The sequence below is a fragment of the Argentina silus genome (genome assembly GCF_951799395.1).
Source record: "Argentina silus genome assembly, chromosome: 4".
In the NCBI taxonomy this organism is placed as follows: domain Eukaryota; kingdom Metazoa; phylum Chordata; class Actinopteri; order Argentiniformes; family Argentinidae; genus Argentina; species Argentina silus.
In genome coordinates, this window is record NC_139658.1 from 13,720,134 (window position 1) to 13,740,779 (window position 20,646).

Genomic DNA, 20,646 nt, shown 5'->3' on the forward strand with positions numbered 1-20,646 from the left:
ACTTGCAAAAGCTCTCCAAATTGCGCCTCGCGTAACAAGTGAGGATGGCATTTCAGTACGGTGTGTGTGTGTGTGTGTGAGAGAGAGAGAGAGAGAGAGAGAGAGAGAGGGAGAGAGAGAGAGAGAGAGAGAGAGAGAGAGAGAGAGAGAATGAGTCTGTAAGTGTTTAATTATGCACATTATAAGAAAAATAAAAGTTGGAAACCACGCGTAAACTCTTTTCCCACGCACCTGCTCCGCATCACCCATCTCTTGGGCACTGCCTCAACTGTGGTGAACTGTTAAACAAATAAATCCCCATGCAGAAACAAGTGTCAACTTACCTGGAAAGAATTGTCCACATATTAAGTCCAGCAGTTGAAAAAGAAGCGCAGCAATGATGTAGTTCCCTTTGTCCATTCTTGCAGTGACTATTTTACATGCTCGCCTCCGGTCCGTTTACTCGCTGACTGTATACGCTGACAGTATCCTCGCATTTGGTATCGCAGTGAGGGAGTACTGAGAGGCAGGAGACAGCTATCCCGATTTGATTGTGTGGCTTCAATCACTAACTGATGGCACGGAGCGTTGCGAACAGATAGAGAAGCGCCAGAGTGTGCCACTGGATTCCGATGTCCCCCGGGTCCCTACACCTGCCGGCTCCGACACGACGTTTGAACCTCTGACTCTGCGTGGAGGTTTATTTTCCGCTGCTAGGGGCCGTGGGAGAGAGCAGCGTGTGTCTGTGGTAGCCGTGGGAGAGAGAGCAGCGTGTGTCTGTGGTAGCAGCCTACTCCGTTGCTTGCGCACTTCTGATGCAGACAGTCAGTGCGGATGCTTCCTCAAGAGCGCATCCTGGCGCGCGAGCAATTAGCGGGAGTGACAATAACATTAATGTCAAAGTATGATTTTACTAATTTAATCGTGTCATTATTAATACGTATGTGTTCATATATAGGGTTTTTTTTTTTGTTCTAATTTATAGAAACTTAGAAAGGTGTTTGGGGGAATTAGCTAATAGGCCTATGGTCTGATGTTTATTCCAATATCTATCCATCTCTCTCTCTCTCTCTCTCTCTCTCTCTCTCTCTCTCTCTCTCTCTCTCTCTCTCTCTCTTCTTCTCTCTCCGTTTCTTGTAGCCTAGATAATATCCTGAGTGGGCAAATCTCAGTTACAGACAGTGTTTTATGGTGACAGGCAATTTATGATTTCATTATTCAGTGATGAAAAAATCAATGCCTCATTAAAGCACAAATATGGTTCTTTGTTGCTCACAGACAGCAACTCCATTCACTGACTTCGAATCTCTTATTAATTTAATTAGTTTTCAACATTTTTTGTGATTTATGATTATTAACCTACATGTTTTCCCCAAAAATCCCCTTTGCGTGAGAGAACATTTATGATGAGACAATGTTCCTAGACTTTGACCAGTCTGAGTGATATATGGTTGCAAAAGCAACTTGAGGGTTAATAGAATCACTAACATCCCCACATGTGCCTCATTGTTGTGAATCAAATAGGGCCACAACAGCTTTACATTGAATATTGAGCTAAGATGTATTTTGACATTCAAGTGAAAGGAGAACACCTTCACTTGCAAACATAGAATAGGTTATACACTAAAGGGCCATATAGGCTTCAGTATTCAGTCAAAGTCAACATTATAAAAGTGTATTCTGTATCTGAGAATCGTTGGCTGCCATCTATGGTTCAAATCAAACTGTGCAAACCCATCACTCAGCATGACATCATTAAGTTATTTCAATGCAAATGGAGCCAAGATGGATTCAGCTTGGCACAGGTGGCAGCAAGTCTGTTTCTCAAATGCCTTGAAATATATGAAACAGGTACTGATGCCATCTCCCATGTAGGGAGCACAGCTGCACATCAACCTCAATCACATACTGCCGTTGCAAATGGTGGTACAGAGATAAAAAATAATAATAATAATAATTTAAAAAAACACCAACCCACCTGCATAGGCATTCAAGACCATCTCTACTGTTATCCGAATGAATTTCACTAACCACTGTTGAGAAGTGAATCGGTATTACGTGTGCACAGCACAGTTTCGTGATCACGATTCCACACTCACCCATGTCATGGGTTTCTCTCGAGTTGTGTCTTCCCCTCGACACTAGTTAATGATACACTCACTGAACACTTTATTAGGAACACCTGTACACCTTCTCATGGTGGAGGTGGTGTAATGGTGTGGGGAATGTTTTCTTGGCACACCTTGGGCCCTTTAATAACAATCAATCATCGCTTGAATGCCACAGCCTATTTGAGTATTGTTGCTGACCATGTGCATCCCTTCATGGCCACAATTTACCCATCTTCTAATGGCTACTTCCAGCATGATAATTCATCATGTCACAAAGCAAAAGTCGTCTCAAACTGGTTTCATGAACATGACAATGATTTCAGTGTTCTTAAGTGGCCTTCCCAGTTACCGGACATGAATCCAATAGAACACCTTTGGGATGTGGTAGAACAGGAGATTCACAGCTTGAAAGTGCACCTGAAAAATCTTCAGGAATTGTGTGATGTAATCATGTCATCATGGAGCAGAATCTCAAAGGAATGTTTCCATTCCAAGGAATCAATGCCACGAAGAATTGAGGCTGTTTTGAGAGCAAAGGGACGCCCTACCCAGTATTACTATAGTGTTCCTAATAAAGTGCTCAGTGAGTGTATAGTTTGCATTCAGTGTTTAAGATACTTGGGTCGAAAGCAGCCACATTTATTTGTATCTATATGTAAATCACAAGGCAGAGACAAGTAAAGGGGTAGTCTAGTGTAGCTCACTCACATGCCGATAGTTACGACCCCTGATGTGTCGGTAAGGCATTTTACACCCTCAGGGGTCCCAGGATAGGCTGAATCTATTCTTACTACTGGATTGTCATAAAGAACCCTTGACAATTTAATTGTCTACCATCAAACACATAATAAAGCCATACCCCTCACTACGAAGTAACAGAATATCTTCAATGCGATATTTAGTCATCAACATGAAATGGCTTCTCGCTGTTTACGTTGATTAGCTTATGATTGATAACAATGTAATGCATTGTCACAAAGTAGGAGTCCTGCACCTAATAGGCCCATTAATACTATGTCGTTGAACATTCTATTTGAGGTAGACCTTGATATATGGTGCCATGTCAAATGTTCCAAAATTGTGTATGAATACCAATCCCTTGGTCCACCATTGTAGCCTGTTATAGGAAAACTGAAGAGAAAAAAAAAGATAACATATTCAGCTGTAGATTTCAAAAGCAGGATGGATGACTTAGGGCATATGAAGGTTCACAAAGTAGACATTGACAAGGCTAGAAGATAATGGTTAACACACACACACACACACACACACACAGGGTTTTCCTTACAGTCTCTCAGTATGTTGCATAGGATGATGTTCTTCATCTGTACTCTGTCTGCATTAGTGCACAGTCCTGTTCTGTTGTGAGTGGATCTGGGCTGCTTGCAAGGGCAGAGAGAGGCCATTGCTGGTGAGTATATCATGGAGGAGGGTGAACAGAGCTGAATTCTCAACAAACAACCCATTTTCCCAAAGCATGAATCAACTTCAAGTCCTCATGATTTATCGTTGTGTAGTTTGCAGCGCGTTTGAACAATTTTACCAGCATCGGTCATGTGTGCTACAGCTTCGATTGTGTTGTGGAAATGGCCTCCAGTGTGTTACACTGTCTGTTATGGTAATGTCCTTCATGCTGGGACCACTACATTACCTTTATATCTCTGTTTATAGGAGATACTCCTCACAGGGGAATTAAACCATATACACGTGTTGAACGATGGATAGAGATGAGACAGTGGGATATTATTAACATGCAATTCAGTGGAGTACTGTGCTCAAGGGCACATCAGCATTGCTCAACGCTCTTTGATATGGATCTGAAACTCCTGGATAATCATTCTAATTCCCTCCCCTCATGCACGTACTCTTTAACAAAAAATAGCCTGACACTGGATATAGCGACTGGTTTAGTCAATGTAGGCTGTTCATACTCGCCTGTGAAGTATTGGTTTGGTGAGTGGCAACATGGGCCATATTGGTTCGAAGGGCTAATGTGCTGAAAGAGGGCTAGCTTTTGTACCGTAAGTCAATGAGTCAAACAACACCCACTCCAGAGTCAGAATAACACGACCAGAGGGCTTGCACACTCTGGCAGGGGGACTGCAAGGTGCAAGTTGTTAGCTGGCGGCTATGGAGATTCATACACTAATTATTAATGGAACCCCCTGTGCTAATTAAGCAAACTCTGCAAACCACAAACACATTCAGAAATGATCTTCCTAGAGGGGAGAATGTAATTAAATGGAGTCTGGGGTAACACGGCCGGATGCCACTGTCATAAGTTCATCTGTAGTCTGGTTCCAGACCCACGGCAGCGACAAATCACACCTCGGTCCAATGACTCATATCATGTGATGACACCTCACACAGGCTCGTGTCACTAGTTATTTGTTTACTATATGTAACGTTTTCACTAGACCTCGGCATAAATGTAACTATGGTCTACAAAACGTTGTATTGTAGCTAACCATAGTAGAACATCCCAATATGATGTATGCATGTAACTCAGGCCCAAATACTGTAGACACCATAGAATAAATTGTATGTTAACCCAGCTGTACTACCCTGGCTGTACTGTCTCCAATATACTCTGCTTTAAAGATAGCTAGCTACTCTGCTTTAAAGATAGCTAGCTACTCTGTTTTGTGTTGTGTTACTATTGTACTGGCTGTGTTGGTTCCCTTGCTGCATAGCCACACAAAATGATGGTCAAAGGAGTTTGCTATGTGTTGCTCTCCAACAAGCACTTGGAGAACAGAAGCCCGGACTCAGTAATATATTCATTAAGCTCATAGCAGTATTACATACAACAAGGTATTACCATATAGCCTATAACAGCAGCTGGTACAGTAAGCACAGTACGTGGTGCAGTACAGTAAATACAGTAGGATGCTAGCTATCCGAAGCTCTCGAGCTAGCAAATCAATCTCGACCCCCGTCATAGTCTGTGATTAATATAAACATTCTAAACAAACAGTTGATAATATTATTATCATTATTATTATTATAATTATTAGAAATTCCTCTCAGAAAGTGGTCAGATGCTTATGGTGCTTATTCACATATGCACTCACCTGGGGAATACAAGCCAAACTAACTTGACCACCAAGTGACGGGACCATTACCCTGACCCCACAACTTGACACCCGCAAATATTATTTACTATATTATTAGTAATATAGTAATTCACACTTGGATCAAATGTGCTAAAAAAATTACAAAGGGAATGTATTACAACAATAGGAATTATCCCCAAAAAAAGAAAAACCATAAAACAGCATAGTAAGATATGTGAAATTCAACTAGGGTACCAGGACTCCTCGCTCTCTCCCAGCCAGAACTTCTCTTTCAATTAAAAGAGCTTGAACAACCCCTTCCCCCGCGGAACAGTTTAATAGGATGATGAATGTATTTAATATTACCTCGGAGCGCTAACGGTCTATGTGGCCTTTTGATATTGATGTGTGTGAGTGCTGTTTTCCTGATGGGGAGCACAGGGCCGCAGACTCCTGCTGGGCGCTGTCTAAAAGTGTCGGTGTGGGAAACGAAGACCTTTGACGGAAATGAAGACTCCCCTCACAGGAAGGCTGCTCTGGGAAGGAAATGGCATGGCGGGATCTTACACATGTTAAGGAGACCGACTGGAGAGCCTTTCAATCAGTGATAAATCAGACACAGCAAGAATAGTAAAAGAAAATTGGGTTTTGAACAGAGCCGATGTTAGCTGCGGATGTGTATTATAATGGCTATTTCTGAGTTTAAAGAAAGGGGGGTGCATCAGCCTCATTTAATTATTTTTATGAATCAGGATGTTGTGTGTGACATGGAGGAGGGGACTCAATACGTGAAGTCGCTAGGTAACTGAGGTAAGGGCATAAACCTTGGTGTGTCGGATTGAAGGTACATGGTTGATCAAAAAAAAATTTTTTATAGTGAAGCCATCCTTTAAACCAATGGCCTTCTCTCTGGCGAGGGGTTTCGGTAGCTATGCAATGATCATATATTGTGTCATAATTGTGGCGAGTCTTGCTCTCCTCAACTCAAAACCAGAGACTGTTGTTGTACCCAGACGTGGAAGCGGGACTTCAAATCTTGCTAGTAAACTACATAAATTCTACAGTGCTTTTGGTTTAGCTACCTGGAGGTTCACACTGTGCACATTATTTGAATCTGTTGGTGTTAGCACAGTAAATTGTGTTTTCTCTCCCAGACCTGCACAAAGTCTTTGTCTGATAAACAGATAGATATTCAAATATATGGAATGTTTTCATGACCACGTAACTTATCGAATGTTTAATGGCTGTAATCCAAAGTGGTAGTAATTAATCTTTATTCCCATAGCATGTGGCCTGAGATGACAGAACGCTAAACCGTGACTGTCAATGGGGAGAAACACAGAAGGACATCGCTGAGCGCCTCAAGGAAAATGTCATCTCCAGCATCTGCTCACATTATGATAGGCACCAATTGTGCCTCACATATTAAAGCTGTGGATCAACTCATAATGCATACATTTACATAGAGCAACTTACATAGAGTGAATACTGGCTCTGGGATTTTATGCAAAATGAATGCAGTCCAAATTATGAGCATGGATATTTTCTATCATCTCATGTCTACAATGTCTATCATCATGTGATAGCTGGACATAAAACAACATCCTTTACACTATCACATTAAAATACCACATGGAACTTCAGTTTTCTTGGTTATGATAATATAAAAGCATTTTTAAAGGTGGTTTCCTGGGCAAGGATTTAGACTAATCCAAGTCTAAATTGCACATTTAAACTGGACTAAAATTGCATTTCTCAGAAATAGTTAAACATAGTCTCAGACTTTACCTTGTCTAGATTTTAATAACTCTGATTTCCAGAAGGAAGATTAGAGCTAATCTAGATCTAAGTGAAGTCTTAAATTAGACCTGGACAGAGACAGGTTTAACCTGTTAGTTAATTTGAAATAAACAAACGTTGAAGATAACTGTGTAAAACACTTAATTATTGAGAAAAACAGAAAGGCAACAGAAGACAAGTAAAAGTAAAACCTGAACTACAGTTTGCATGAATTTAACAAAAGGCAGATGAAGCCTCTTAATCCTGGACTAGATTTGCATGTCTAAAATGGTTGCTATCTTTGATGTTCATGGGTCATTTCACAACGTTGCCATTGAATAACTGCACTAATCTGAAGTTAAACCTACCTCAAGATCTAATTTAAACCATCACTTAGTTCCGGATTAGTTTTGTTATTAGATTTATTAAAGTCTGATTAGTAAAATTCTTGGACTATTTTAAACCATGTCTGAGAAATGTAATTTTAGTTAGTCCAGTTTAAAAATGCAATTCAGTCTAGGATTAGGCTTGATTTGTGTCCAGGAAACTGCCCCTATAAGTATATTAACATTATATTCTAAACATACTTCATAAGATGTGTTGTTATTGGGACACCAAACTCCAATAAATTTGCAATTCTCATACAAAAATCCAGGCAATTAAATGCATTTCTAAAATACTGTAAGCCCCTAACAAATTGAGTTAATCACACAGTAACTGCTCTCCAGCCATTTTTATTTGTATTTTACACAGTGCAGTGTAACTTTGCAAGCATCAGAACTGTACAAAGTAACAGAATAATTACACATATATTTATCAGATAACAGAGTGGTTATATAGGTTCTAATACCACTTCACAACATGGTATAAGACTTTGTGTGTCAAGCGTTGGCAGGAAAACAACTCCTGATAAGGTTTACCCACTGACACTCAGGTAATACCATCCTAATACCCCTGTAAGTAGCTCTAAGTCACTCCCTGTTCTAATGAGATTCCCCAGCTATGTCACCTTGATAAGAACATTAGTGCCCATATGAAGACTAAACACACCTGTGTAGCTCATCTACCCAGATTAAATGGGCAATCTGTAATTGGTACATACATTTAGATTTGATATAATGAAGTAAAAAATAATATGATAGTGATACATAGCCATTGGTTATTGAAGAATATAACTTAGAAATGCCTCATGAGCTTAGTTCAACTGCTTTACCCCATCAGAACCCAAAATATAAGAGTGTTTTACACCATTGTTTGTAAACAATGCAATTATAAACAAACACTGTATAGCTTCAAAACGTGGTTAAAACTATAATTTTGATCTCATGGATGGTCAGTCCCTGAATCCATAGCTTTGTCTATAAAATGTAGACTGGTTACATTTCTTCAACCCCATCCTTCAGCTGTATACCACAAAAGTGGTGGGAAGCCCGCTTTGTTGTTGTATGAATTACAGATTGCACCTTTAAAGACACATACACTACCTTGTAGTGTTTGTTGTCAAATTGCCTTTTATATAATATACACTCACCGGCCATTTTATTAGGTACACCTTGCTAGTACCGGGTTGGACCCCTTTTGCCTTCAGAACTTTCAGAACTGCCTTAATTCTTTGTGGCATAAATTCAGCAAGGTGCTAGAAACATTCCATAAAGGGGTAGTTCACTTTGTTAACTTATTGTGTAACTTAGTCTGATGGTTTCTTACCTTGAAAGTAGTCTGTGGGTCAGGAGAAACTGTAATCAATGAGTTGTTTTAATAGTTTAATAGTTAGCTACTAACTTCAGCCACCACTAACAAAAAAGGGAGTGATAGGGGAACAAAAAAAAAAAGAACAAAAAAAAATATATATATATTAAAAGAACTCTCTGACTTGGTTGGAAGTTACTTTGAGGTAATTAGGCCACAAATGCTGAATTTTATTTTTGTTCTACAATCACTCCCATTATTTTTTTTAGTGGTGGCTAAAGCTAGCTGAAGTTAGTAGTGGCTATTTAAACTAATGAATCATGGGTTACAGTTTCTCCTGGCCCATAGACTCATTTTAAAGTAAACACAAAAAAAGAAAGGTAATCTGACTAAATTGTCAAATATTGAGCTATACATTTAATTGAGAGACCCCTATCAGCTGTTAGTGTTGTGCTGCTCCAAATAGATCATATAGAATGATCTCCATGCATCTAGCAGACCACGGTGGGTAGAATGGGTCAGTTGACTAAATCGCGACTCAACAAGTCGTCAACTCCTTTCATCAAGAGTCACAAAGGTCCACTGGTTTTTTATCCTTACCCGTCCATTGACCAACTGATTTAGATCCCACAAGAACAACGTGTGTGGACTCTCTTTAGTTAATTTGAATGATAGATTATCAATCTAATACAAGAGAGAGATGCCACTGTATGACTCAGACTACTGACTGACTACTCACTGGACTCATCCCAGTCTTTGAGAGGCAGAATCTGTTTCTCTCCGTCAGTGTGACACTTTCTCTTCCTCTCTCAGAAAGCACATCTGTTCCACAGCCCTCTGTGTCAGCATTTTATATACCTGCAACATTGCCTCAAAGAGAGGAGAAGACACACACACACGCACACGCACGCACGCATGCACACACACACACACACACACACAGAGGCAGATAGAGAAAGAGAGAGAGGGAGAGAGATATTGCTGTGCAATATGAAAGGGAGAAGATGAAAAATAAATAGCATTTTTATCTGATTTCTTCCCAACATCAGTTTAAGTAAAGCCAAGCAATAACATTCGGAGGGCTGTTCATTGCTTCACTTTAGGATAAAAAAAAGAGAAGAAACCTACTGAGTAATCATTTCAGCCCTCCAACTGTTTCTCATTTATCTATTTTCTGTGTTATCTTTTGTGTGCTGTTATTGTACCACTGCAGACCTGAGGTGAATGGAACAGATTGTTCTGCTGCTTGAGGATTGTATTGGATCCCTCTAATGTAGTCTTTCAATAACCTTTTCTGTGTTTACAACTAAGCTGTATGCAGAGGCATCATTCACCCAATATTTTAGAGGGGGCATTAAGTGTGTGAGGAAATTGAAAAAGCTTTTTCCTGCAATCTAGAGCCATAATCCCTATGCCTAATTGTGTGTCTAAAATAAGTATGTTTTCTACATAGGTTTTCTAAGCATACACGTTTAGCTATTCAATGGTCATTTCAATTGCCTTATACGTTTAACTCTTCCACTTGTATAACTTGTATATTTAACTTATATATATAATATTATTACCCAAGAAACATTATTCTTGGGCTAATTTAGTGAATAGGATATGACCAATCCCAAAGTTCTTCGAAATAATTATGATAAAATATGCATAAACTTTCAATTATAGTAATTAGTTTCACATCAGAACAATTAAAAACAGGACAAATCTGAAGGGACATGTGGCCTCGCCTCTGGCTGTTATGTACAGCACATTTTAACAGGGCATTTCTGTTTTGGGGGTAAATTGGAAGGGTATTTGAAAAACAAGCAATTAGTACAATAGTCAAGTATTTTATAATAAGCATACTTTAACTTGGGGCCAAATCGTAACTCATTATGCAAGCACTGTTCTATGCAAACAACTTCCACTACACTAATCTGTCAACTGGTTTGCTGTATCATGTCGTGTGTTGTTTTCTTTGTTGTCTATGTGTGAATGTGTTTAAATGTGCTACAGTTGTGTATGTGTCGTTTATGTTTGCTATGTTTGTTTTGAACAACGTCTCGCTGCATCTTTTGATACCCGAGTTGTTTCATATAACGTCCGATTATGACTTAAAGCTGCTGTCCATAAATCAGAATTGGTTGGCCCAATTGGTCTTGTTAAAGTGTACACCTTATACAGTATGTTGCTATCTCCCAACAATCTTTCTAAAAACCTAAACTTTTCAGGATTGTCATGTCTCCTGTCTGGTTACACACAATGCCATATGTTCCACAATGTTTACCCGGAATGGTGAGCCAGCCAATTCCGATGTATGGAGAGCATCTGTAATGTCAAATAATGCCTTGGGTTATCTGGAAAATGGGACTATGCCTGTGGCTGAGTCTGGGCTTTGCTGTAATAATGTCATGGATTCAAGCCTGTCCTGTCTGCCCTCTCAACTGTCCCTCCTAAATGAATGTAAAAAAAAAACCTGGAAGGAGTGGGACTGCCCCACTTAATAAATAAAACGATTAATTATAATAATAATAATAATAATAATAATAATAATAATAACAATAATAATAGTACACAATTATGAGAGAAAGAAAGACAGAGAGAGATTGGGAGAGAGCACGAGAGAGAGAGAGAGAGAGAAAGAGAGTGTGAGACAGAGTAGGACTCCAATGCTTCATCACTTGGCACACATAGCACTCCAGTGCCACGGATGAGGATGCACACAACAAGCACTTAGAGGAAGCACTCTGCCTAATCCTTCCTCTCTAATTCTAATCCCCGATCTGCAGCATACTCAGTCACACCTCTCACACCCGCTGCTCCTTCTTCTTTAAGACACACAGGCCGCACTTCCTCCACTGGTTACACCACTGACCCACCTTGATGGTTACACCACTGGCCCACCCCACCCCTGACTACTACAGTAGGTGGGGTCAGAACAATGAGAAAGAGAGGGAGAGGGAGAGGGAGGTCACGTGGGGGAAAAAAGGGCTGGAATCATGTTTAAAATATTACTTTGACATACTCCTGATACCCTGCTACTCTCCTGATAAAAAGATGGAGAGAAATATTGTAAAACTGTTGAAAAGTCGACTCTCGATGCTTAGTTTAGTAGATTAACCTTTTTACTATCTCTTCATAGTAGTATAGGTCAGATCTAGGAATCACATCTAGGGATTGTGTGCTTGCTTGTGGGATTTCAGGGGAGAAACCTGCTGCTTAAATCCCTCACGCAATCGCCTTGCTCTGTCAAAAGTCCCCATCGTCATTCATTATGGGCCATCACACACACACGCAAACACACACACACACCCACAGACACAGACACGCACAAGCAGCCACCCCCATGTGTCACGTTGCCGCAAACATCGAAGCTTCCTCGAACTCTGGGGTCACATGATCTCAAACCTGCGTCTTCTGTATTACCAACACACGTGACGGTCACCAAAATACCCGATGTTAACCAGCACGCCACAGAAACGGAATCCGATGGTATGGGTGGGGGAATTTCATCTTAAGGAGTGAGATTACCATCTCAACCCGGTTACACTCACCCCTCTAAACCCACCCACCCCAGCCGTTGAGTTGAGCGCAACTGCAGATCCAAATCTTCTTGCACTAATGTAACAGGCGTCACGTTGCCTTAAACAGTATTGCTTCCTCGCACTCCGAGCTCACACAAGCCTTGAAGACGTGTCTTCTGTATTGCCAAAACACGTGACCATCAGAGAAATACCCAATGTTAACTTCCAAAAAAAGCTAGAAATTCGATAGAGCGAGTGGGGTATTTCAACTTGAGGAGTGAGTTTACCATCTAAACCCGATTACACACTCCTAAGCAGATAAGAGATTAGCTGATGATCCCATTGAGCCAGGGTGTTTCAGCTGAGCCGACTTTCACAGACCAACAGCACAAGGCTGACCCTAGGAGACCCAAAACAGGCCGTGGGGAATCTGCCACCCTTCGTAGTCTCTCAGCTTATCACACCTCTCTCTCACAGCCTCCACAAGAGGAGGGGATACAATTCAGAGTGAGGGCAGGATATTCTTATCAACCAAGTGCTTTAGTTGGCTAGAGAGCCTGGTGGTTGACAAGCATAATCCAAGTTAGCTTACTGTAACTACACAATCGAATTGATTTGAATAGAGCTTTTTAAAAATAAAATTGCCATGAACTGCTTAAGTTACCAGAACGGAAAAGCGGCTATTGAGGGTCAAAAGTCTCAGTAAGATTAACCACACACATCCACACCCCCATGGGCATTTTATATTATGTCACAGTTGTGAACAATCAAAAACTAACCAAACTGACGTTTTTATTGTTTTAGAACGTTTTTGAAATGTCAAGGCTGGAGCTCTGTAGCTTTTGTAATGTTGGATTGACAGTGTTTTGATGGTTGTTGGTTCGTCAAATGTTGGTTGGAATTAACAATTTATTAGACGCTGTTATGTGATGGTTATTTTTCAACTTTGACTTAAGGTTGTCATTCGATGTTCATCTTCAAATGTTCCTACATGATTGCACATGGGTTGAAAATGAAAGTTTTCTTAACACATGGCAGCTAACAGTCAGCATCATACCATCTCACAATTGAAAATTATAGTTTTTAAAATCGTATATGTAATTTACGTAAATACAACCCTATTCCTTCACACCTGGAACAAGCCAGGAGCGCTTTGCATGGATGGCCCTGCCCCAGCCCAGCTTATAAAGGCTCATGCACAGCGTACCCATTTCATTCTTTTCACTCTTCACTCGCCTCTCGGTCTACGGGAGCCGAGGTCCTTGCTCACTAAGAGAGTGATCAGAGCGACCTCTCGCGGTGTCTTTCTAACAATGACGTTTCACATTTACATTTACGGCATTTAGCAGACGCCTTTATCCATATGACGTCTCAGAGGGACGAGGCCCCTCCCCTCTGCTCAACCTGTTACATGGGCAAGTGAGTGTGGTGAGGAGTCTGTCCCTGACATTGCTTTCAGAAGCAATCAAGCGTGCTGTAGTGAAACTCTACGTTGAGCTTCCTGGGCCCCTCCACCCACAAAGAGGACTAAGCTGGATGGTCTCACCTCAGCGGGTGAAGCCCCATCCGCGCGCATGCCTGTCTTCCCAGACTGCTTAACCCTGATTCAGATGGGATAAGCCCCTCACCTCCGGTATCATCAGACTTGGCTACAGCCACCTGGATATGGCTAAGTACCTTGACCCCAAGGACTCCTTCTCCATGATGGCTGCACTGAATCCTGAGCGCTTTAATGCAGCCACCTATGACAGGATCTCCAAAGCCTCTGCGCAGGGAACACGCTCCATCAAGGCCACATCCCTCCTCTCTGTCTACCTACAGAGCTGGCTAAGGAGTTGTTTGACTGGGACAGGGACACTGCTTCGCACCCCACCCCGACCCTGCAGGCCCACCCCTTGCTCGGGATGGGGGGGTCTCAGAGGAGGAAGTGAACCCCTAGTGCCAGAGGGCAGGGCTGTTCCAGCTCCCCCGACCTAGACACCGTTCGTCTACAATTCGTCAGGTCACATAAGCATGCTGCCCTTTCTTCTCAGCGACGAAATAAAGTCTCTGTTGGACAAGGGAACGGTCTGTGTGGTCCGTAAGCCCAGCTGAGCTTCTACAGTCGTTATTTCCTGGTCCCCAAGAAATACTGCATCTACTGCATCTACGGCATTTCAACGGGCAACCTATGGACCTACCGGTAGTATTATTAGAGAGGATGTTGTTGTTTGGAACTTCAAGGAATCAATGGAATACCTTGTTACAATGTTGGATAATGACTGTCAAATAATTACATGTAGAAAAACCTTTACAGTCCACATGCAACCTTGTCATAATGTTATGTGATGACTCAAATGCTTTGAGTGAAATAATTTTCCAAAAACCTATATTTTCAACCCATGATAAACAATGTAACAACCATCAAATGACAACCATAAACCGACATGGTTACCACATTCTACTGTGCAACGATTGGTTTGAACGTTGTCCCAGTTATTTTTCCATTGTCTCTCCATGGTTTATCAACACCTTTTACATACGTTTATACAATGTTTAGATTGAGATATTCTGCTCCATACCATTTTCCGTCATTACTGATATACAAAAATACAACCAAAGAACAATGTTGATACAAGTTGTAAAATGCCCATGGAGACACTAGAAAGCAACACATTTTCCCAGCTCCATGGATCAGAGATCACGGACAGATGAACAGTAGGAAATCTCCAGCCTTAACCCCATCCTCATCCTCATCCTCATCCTTGTCCCCATCTCCAGCCCCACCCCCATCCCCCTTCTAAGAATGTCTTTACTTACTTAAACAGATTCTGTCATATTAAATAAAAACTGTGGCCCATTTGGGGTCATGTGACCCATATGGTTTGAGTACAGTTAACAAATCTGGGGTAATGAGGGTTTACAGTGTAGCCCCATCCTCATCCCCATCCTCATCCCCAGCTCCCATCCCCATCCACCATCCGTAGCCCCATCCTCACCCCTAGCCCGATCCCTCACCCCATCCTCATCGACTTCCCCATCCTCATCCCCAGCCACTTCATCATCCACTTCCCCAACCCCCATCCTCATCCTCATCCCCATCCTCATCCTCAACCCATCCCTAGCCCCATCCTCATCCCTAGCCCCCATCCTCACCACTTCCCCATCCCCATCCTCATCCCCATCCCCAGGCCGATCCCCATCCCCATTCCCATACCTAGCCTCATCCCTAGCCTCATCCCTAGCCCTAGCCTCAGCCCCCACCCCATCCCTAGCCCCATCCAAAGCCCCAATCCCAGAAGTTACCAAAATGACCCCTGTGAGTGTGAGCCCCAGCATGAGACTCTCTGAAGTGGGCCCAGTCAGTCCAGTCAGTCAGTCAGTCCTCCCACCACACCCCCCAGCCCGCCTGTCCCCCCACCACACCCCCCAGCCCGCCTGTCCCCCCCACCACACCCCCCAGCCCGCCTGTCCCCCCCACCACACCACCCAGCCCGCCTGTCCCCCCACCACACCCCCCAGCCCGCCTGTCCCCCCACCACACCCCCCAGCCCGCCTGTCCCAGGCTGACATTTGGGGGATCTTTATTGCTTATCCTGCCCGGATGCTAAGCCTCAAAGCACAAGGATGGCTGCATAATGCTATTATGCAAATAGTTCTGCACGGTATGAAGACAACATGATGATCACAGGGGGTGGGGGAGTACCCAGCAGCAGGGGGCAGCTGAGGCCCACCTGTGGGCTCATGGGTTATCGATCAACTGACATCCCCCACATTTGATATATCACTTCCAAGAGGCAGGCGTGTCTTACGCAGGTACTGTCTGGTGTGTCTGGTCGATGGGTAAAGGCTTTTAATCTCTTGCCAGCCTCAGCTGCACTGACTGGCACCATGGGAAAATGTCAATCTCCGCTGAGAGCAATGGGGTGCCAGGCGTCTGATGAAGTCTCCATTTGGGACTTTAAATTTCTATCTTTTTCTCTCCTCTTCCTGCTCCAAGACTACCAGCCACACAGAAAACATGCCAAAAACTTAGTGAGAGCAGTCAAACACTACCTTAATACAAGCTGCTGTTCTCTCTCCTCACCTTGATACAAGCTGCTGTTCTCTCTCCTCACCTGGATACAAGCTGCTGTTCTCTCTCCTCACCTTAAATACAAGCTGCTGTTCTCTCTCCTCACCTTGAATACAAGCTGCTGTTCTCTCTCCTCACCTTGATACAAGCTGCTGTTCTCTCTCCTCACCTGGATACAAGCTGCTGTTCTCTCTCTCCTCACCTTGATACAAGCTGCTGTTCTCTCTCCTCACCTGGATACAAGCTGCTGTTCTCTCTCCTCACCCTGGCCATGACTGCAGCCTGCCAAACGCAGTGCAATTTTCTCTGGTAGCGAATAAGGTGGTTATCAAATTGCTTGTTCAGCTTTAATATAGAAAACTTTTCAATTTAATCTTTTTTGTGTGTGCTGCGTGCAGAAAATTGAACTCATGCACCTCTTTCTACAATGGATCTGGGACTCCTGAAAAGAGGCCGTTTTGAGTCTGATTTCTAATTTAGCTCTTTTCATTTCTCTTGGTTTTCATTATCATCACGTCTCAACAAAGTAGGTTATATAAATTATCTTATGAGAAGGTAGAGTTTTCCACAGGAATTATGTCTTCTGTTGTTACAGCACTGAGTCACTGAAACTACCCCAGAGAAATCTAAATTAACCTTACAATGTTACTCTAAGAGAAAAATAATAAGTAGGTTTCATATCATTTATGAGAGTCCTGGGGGCTTGAGAGGGAAAGAGAGGGGGTTCATATTATCAGGCAATACAGTAAAGTTTTATCCCCTTAATTCAATTCAGTTTCATGTCCATAATTGTCTGCAGCCTTTTTGAAAGGGAGTAAAAGCTCAAAATTAATTTGAAATGATGTTCAATGAATTCTGCGTGTGAGTCCTAGATGCTAGGATTAGTCTTGTTTGACATACATTCAAAAACAGCACCCTAGCTGTGTATCATTCTTAAAATGTAGTTGTTTCTCCTTTACTGGGAAATCTGTAAAGCTAATCATGTGTAAGTATGGGTAAAGGGTGTATGAATGTGCACGTGTGTGTGTGTGTGTGTGTGCGTGTGTGCGTGTGTAGGTGTGCGTACGTGCGTGTGTGTGTGTGTGTGTGTAAGTGTGCGTCTGTGTGTGTGTGTGTGGTTAGCACCCCAACCAACAGTCTGAAGTCAAATAATCCTTTAGCGTCTATTAAAGGCATTCCCTACCTGACCACCGTTGACAGTATGACCCAGTTCACTCCACAGTGGGCCCCTATCAATCCCAGTCAATTGGATTTGTCTATCCATCCACAAACAGGGTGTTTATTAGGAACAAATGTCAATGCTTTCAAAATAAGCATACCACTCCACCGTTCCATTTTCTCTCATCCTGTCTGTCTACGTCTGTCATGTCTGAAAGTGAGGGGGGAAAATATGATTGTACATTGGGGAATATCTATTCCAAATCCAATACAATCTAGGTGATGTCACCCCCCACCCCCGAAAAAACAACCCACACACACACACACACACACACACACACACACACACACACAGTATGCATGAAACACACATATAAACACACACACACACACATACACATATATACACACACACACACACACACACACACAGTATGCATGAAACACACGCACGCACGCACGCACGCACACGCGCACACACACACACACACACACACACACACACACACACACACACACACACACACACACACACCTTCACTGTACACCCTCCGTGTCTGCCTGAACGTGTTTCCACCTTACCGATGGCACCTTGTGTCATTCCCAATTAAATAAAAATGTGGTACATATTCCGGGGACAGATAACCAGTGGAGCGTTAAATGCAAAGCCCACAATTAATTAAAAGTCATTACTTTCCGCTGTTCCAGAATCCATTGCAGATGGAGCAGTAATGTATCGTATTGTCCAACAAAAACAGTGTGGAATCTGAAAATGATAAATGCGTATGGAGAACAAATGTATAGGCTTTCTGCCACATTTATATGGATGTTAATTCATTTCTTTAGTCTCTGCCAACATTGTTCTATTTGGGAGTGACACTGGGTGACTTAAGCAGATGTGAGGGGTCCATTTGTCTCCATAGCGGTGAAATTTAAATAAAATTTGAGGAGCTGTGTGTGTGTTTGGTTCCTCAGAGAGGAGAGAACACATCACTCCCTCCTGCCAATAGCTAATTGATTTGGCTGGAGCGGGACTGCTGTACTTACTCAAGTAGTTAATTAACTTAACTTTTAATTTAGTTTTTCGGAATCAAACAAAAATACAGGGCTGTATTCATTCCTCTCACTCCAGCAGGCCTTAATATATATACATAACATACAGTAATACAATACAAGAAATCAGCGATACAGGTAAAACTCAAAATCATACCGGTTGTTTAGTTGCTAACATAAAGTCATATTGAGGTCATCATTGAGGTCATCATTGAGATTTCTTCTTAATTGGATTCCTCTGCTAGGCAGCCTTTCCTTTTCCTGTTGAATATAATGGTGGTGTGTCGACTCTCCTGCTGTCATAACACTCCAAACAGAGGAAACAATAATGGAGGTGCTAATAGACCATGAATGCAACAGCTCTGTGCAGTTGAAGTCACACTCACTATGGATTGCGCATGAATTGAATTAATGCATTTCATTAGTTCACTCTTGGGTGAGAGCTCTTACCTCAGACCATCCACTACCAGAGAATAAACAGGCCTAATGCTTCTGTTAGATAACTAAAGTAATGTCATAATAATACAAAATAAGAACATTTTGGATGCCCTCAGGAAGGAATTGCTTTCGCTTGTCTTTTTCATCATCTGGAAATATCCACCTGTTGCCCCTCGAATGCATGTTGTGCTATATGTGATAGGAGCCATGGACATGGATATATACATACCAACATCTACTGGCATCTACTGGTCATAAGCGGTACTGCATTCAAAGTATACATTCTAGTAAAAAACATAGTACAGTATCATACCACATAAGACTGCAGCATATTGTTCAACATTTCATGTATAGTTAGAGCTTGACTCTATCAGACTGGGTGGTCCCACTCCTTCCATAGTTTTAGCAGTTTATTGGATAGAGACTGGGGAGACCCAAGCAAAAAAAAAGTATACATAAGTTTATTGAAAATAGATTAGAGGAGGAGTAATTCATATGCTTTAAATATATTAATGTTTTTCTATACTTAATTAAAGTACACTAAAGTTGTACTGACTTTGTACTTTTGTGTACTCAACATATTCTTTAATTTCATGCCCTTAAATTTGTGCTTTCGTATACTTGGCTGCAGACGGTTGTAAGTCTTAGAGCTGCCGTCTTAGGGCCTTTACTGTTTATTATTTACATAAATGGTATTGGAAACAATATTAATACTGCCAGTTGACATTTTTATGCAAACAAAAAGCGTCTGACACATCATTGTGATCTCTACACTGCTGTTGGCTGGTCCTCCTTGGCTTTACCTAGGCTTAAACATTGGTGTACTCTGATCTACAAGGTCATTCTGGGAAAATTGCTGCTTTATCCATGTTCTTCTTTGATAAAATCAGAAAATAAATACCAGCTTCGCTGTCACTCTCACTTACTTTTAACAGTTCCAAAAATCAGAACGGATCATAATAATTACTCTGCTCCGTGGTCTTGGAATTCGTTCCAGACTAGTTTGAAACTCCAGGATCTTGTTTCCTTGGAGGAGTTTAAAAGGTTGGTTGGTGTAAATGTTACTGAGGAATGTAATGAAATAATAATCTCTTGTTTTGGTACATACAGTATGATTGATTTTATCTATGATTGTATTGTATGACTGTAACTAGTTTTTAATAAAATTGTGCTGCATCTGTAAAAAAGTGTCATCGTTTGTGAATTGTCTGAAATATTGTTTTACTTGGCTGCTGTATTGAACCAGTTCCCTCTTGAAAAAGAGATTCTATCTCAATAAGACTAACTTGGATTAATAAAGGTTAAATACAAAAATATTTTTTACTTCCAAAAAGTATAATAGAATTGAATGTACTTAAAAGGATACTTTAGTACACTTACAAAAGGTATACTTATTGTCATGTAATTTAATCTGTATTTTAGTATACTTACAAAAAGTATACTTTATTGTCATGTCCTTAAATGTGTACTTAAGTATACTTAGTGTACTTTTATTTCAAACATTTGTAGAGAGAGTGTCCCTGAGTGTTAGGTAACCTGGTTCTTCAACTTTAACGCAGTTGCACCTCTGATTCAAATCGAAACTCAGTTTTGGCAAGTAAATATCTTGGTCATCTTGGGCCATGAGTAAACCTTCTCAGCAATAGCTTTAAACAAAAAACATTTGTAGAATGTCCTGAAAAAATCTCAAGAAAAAAATATGATAATATAAGTATATTATAATATACCAGAGAATATACCCAGCATCTGGTGGGGTCAGTGGGTCGCAGACTTCAGGCAGTTATTGCATGCAAAGGATTGTTGACCAAATACTAAACATGAGT

General features: G+C 41.5%; 1 protein-coding gene across 1 annotated transcript in view; it reads right to left on the minus strand.

The window, feature by feature from the left end:
- The window catches only part of ptprt (protein tyrosine phosphatase receptor type T), a gene marked incomplete at its 5' end in the record, with an annotated part of 206,912 nt that extends 206,513 nt beyond the window's left edge, over positions 1-399 (minus strand). Inside the window, one exon of the mRNA XM_083668164.1 lies at positions 324-399. Within this exon, the coding sequence (XP_083524290.1) occupies positions 324-399 (76 nt within the window). The remainder of the gene's footprint in view (positions 1-323) is intronic.
- Positions 400-20,646: the final 20,247 nt, after the last annotated feature.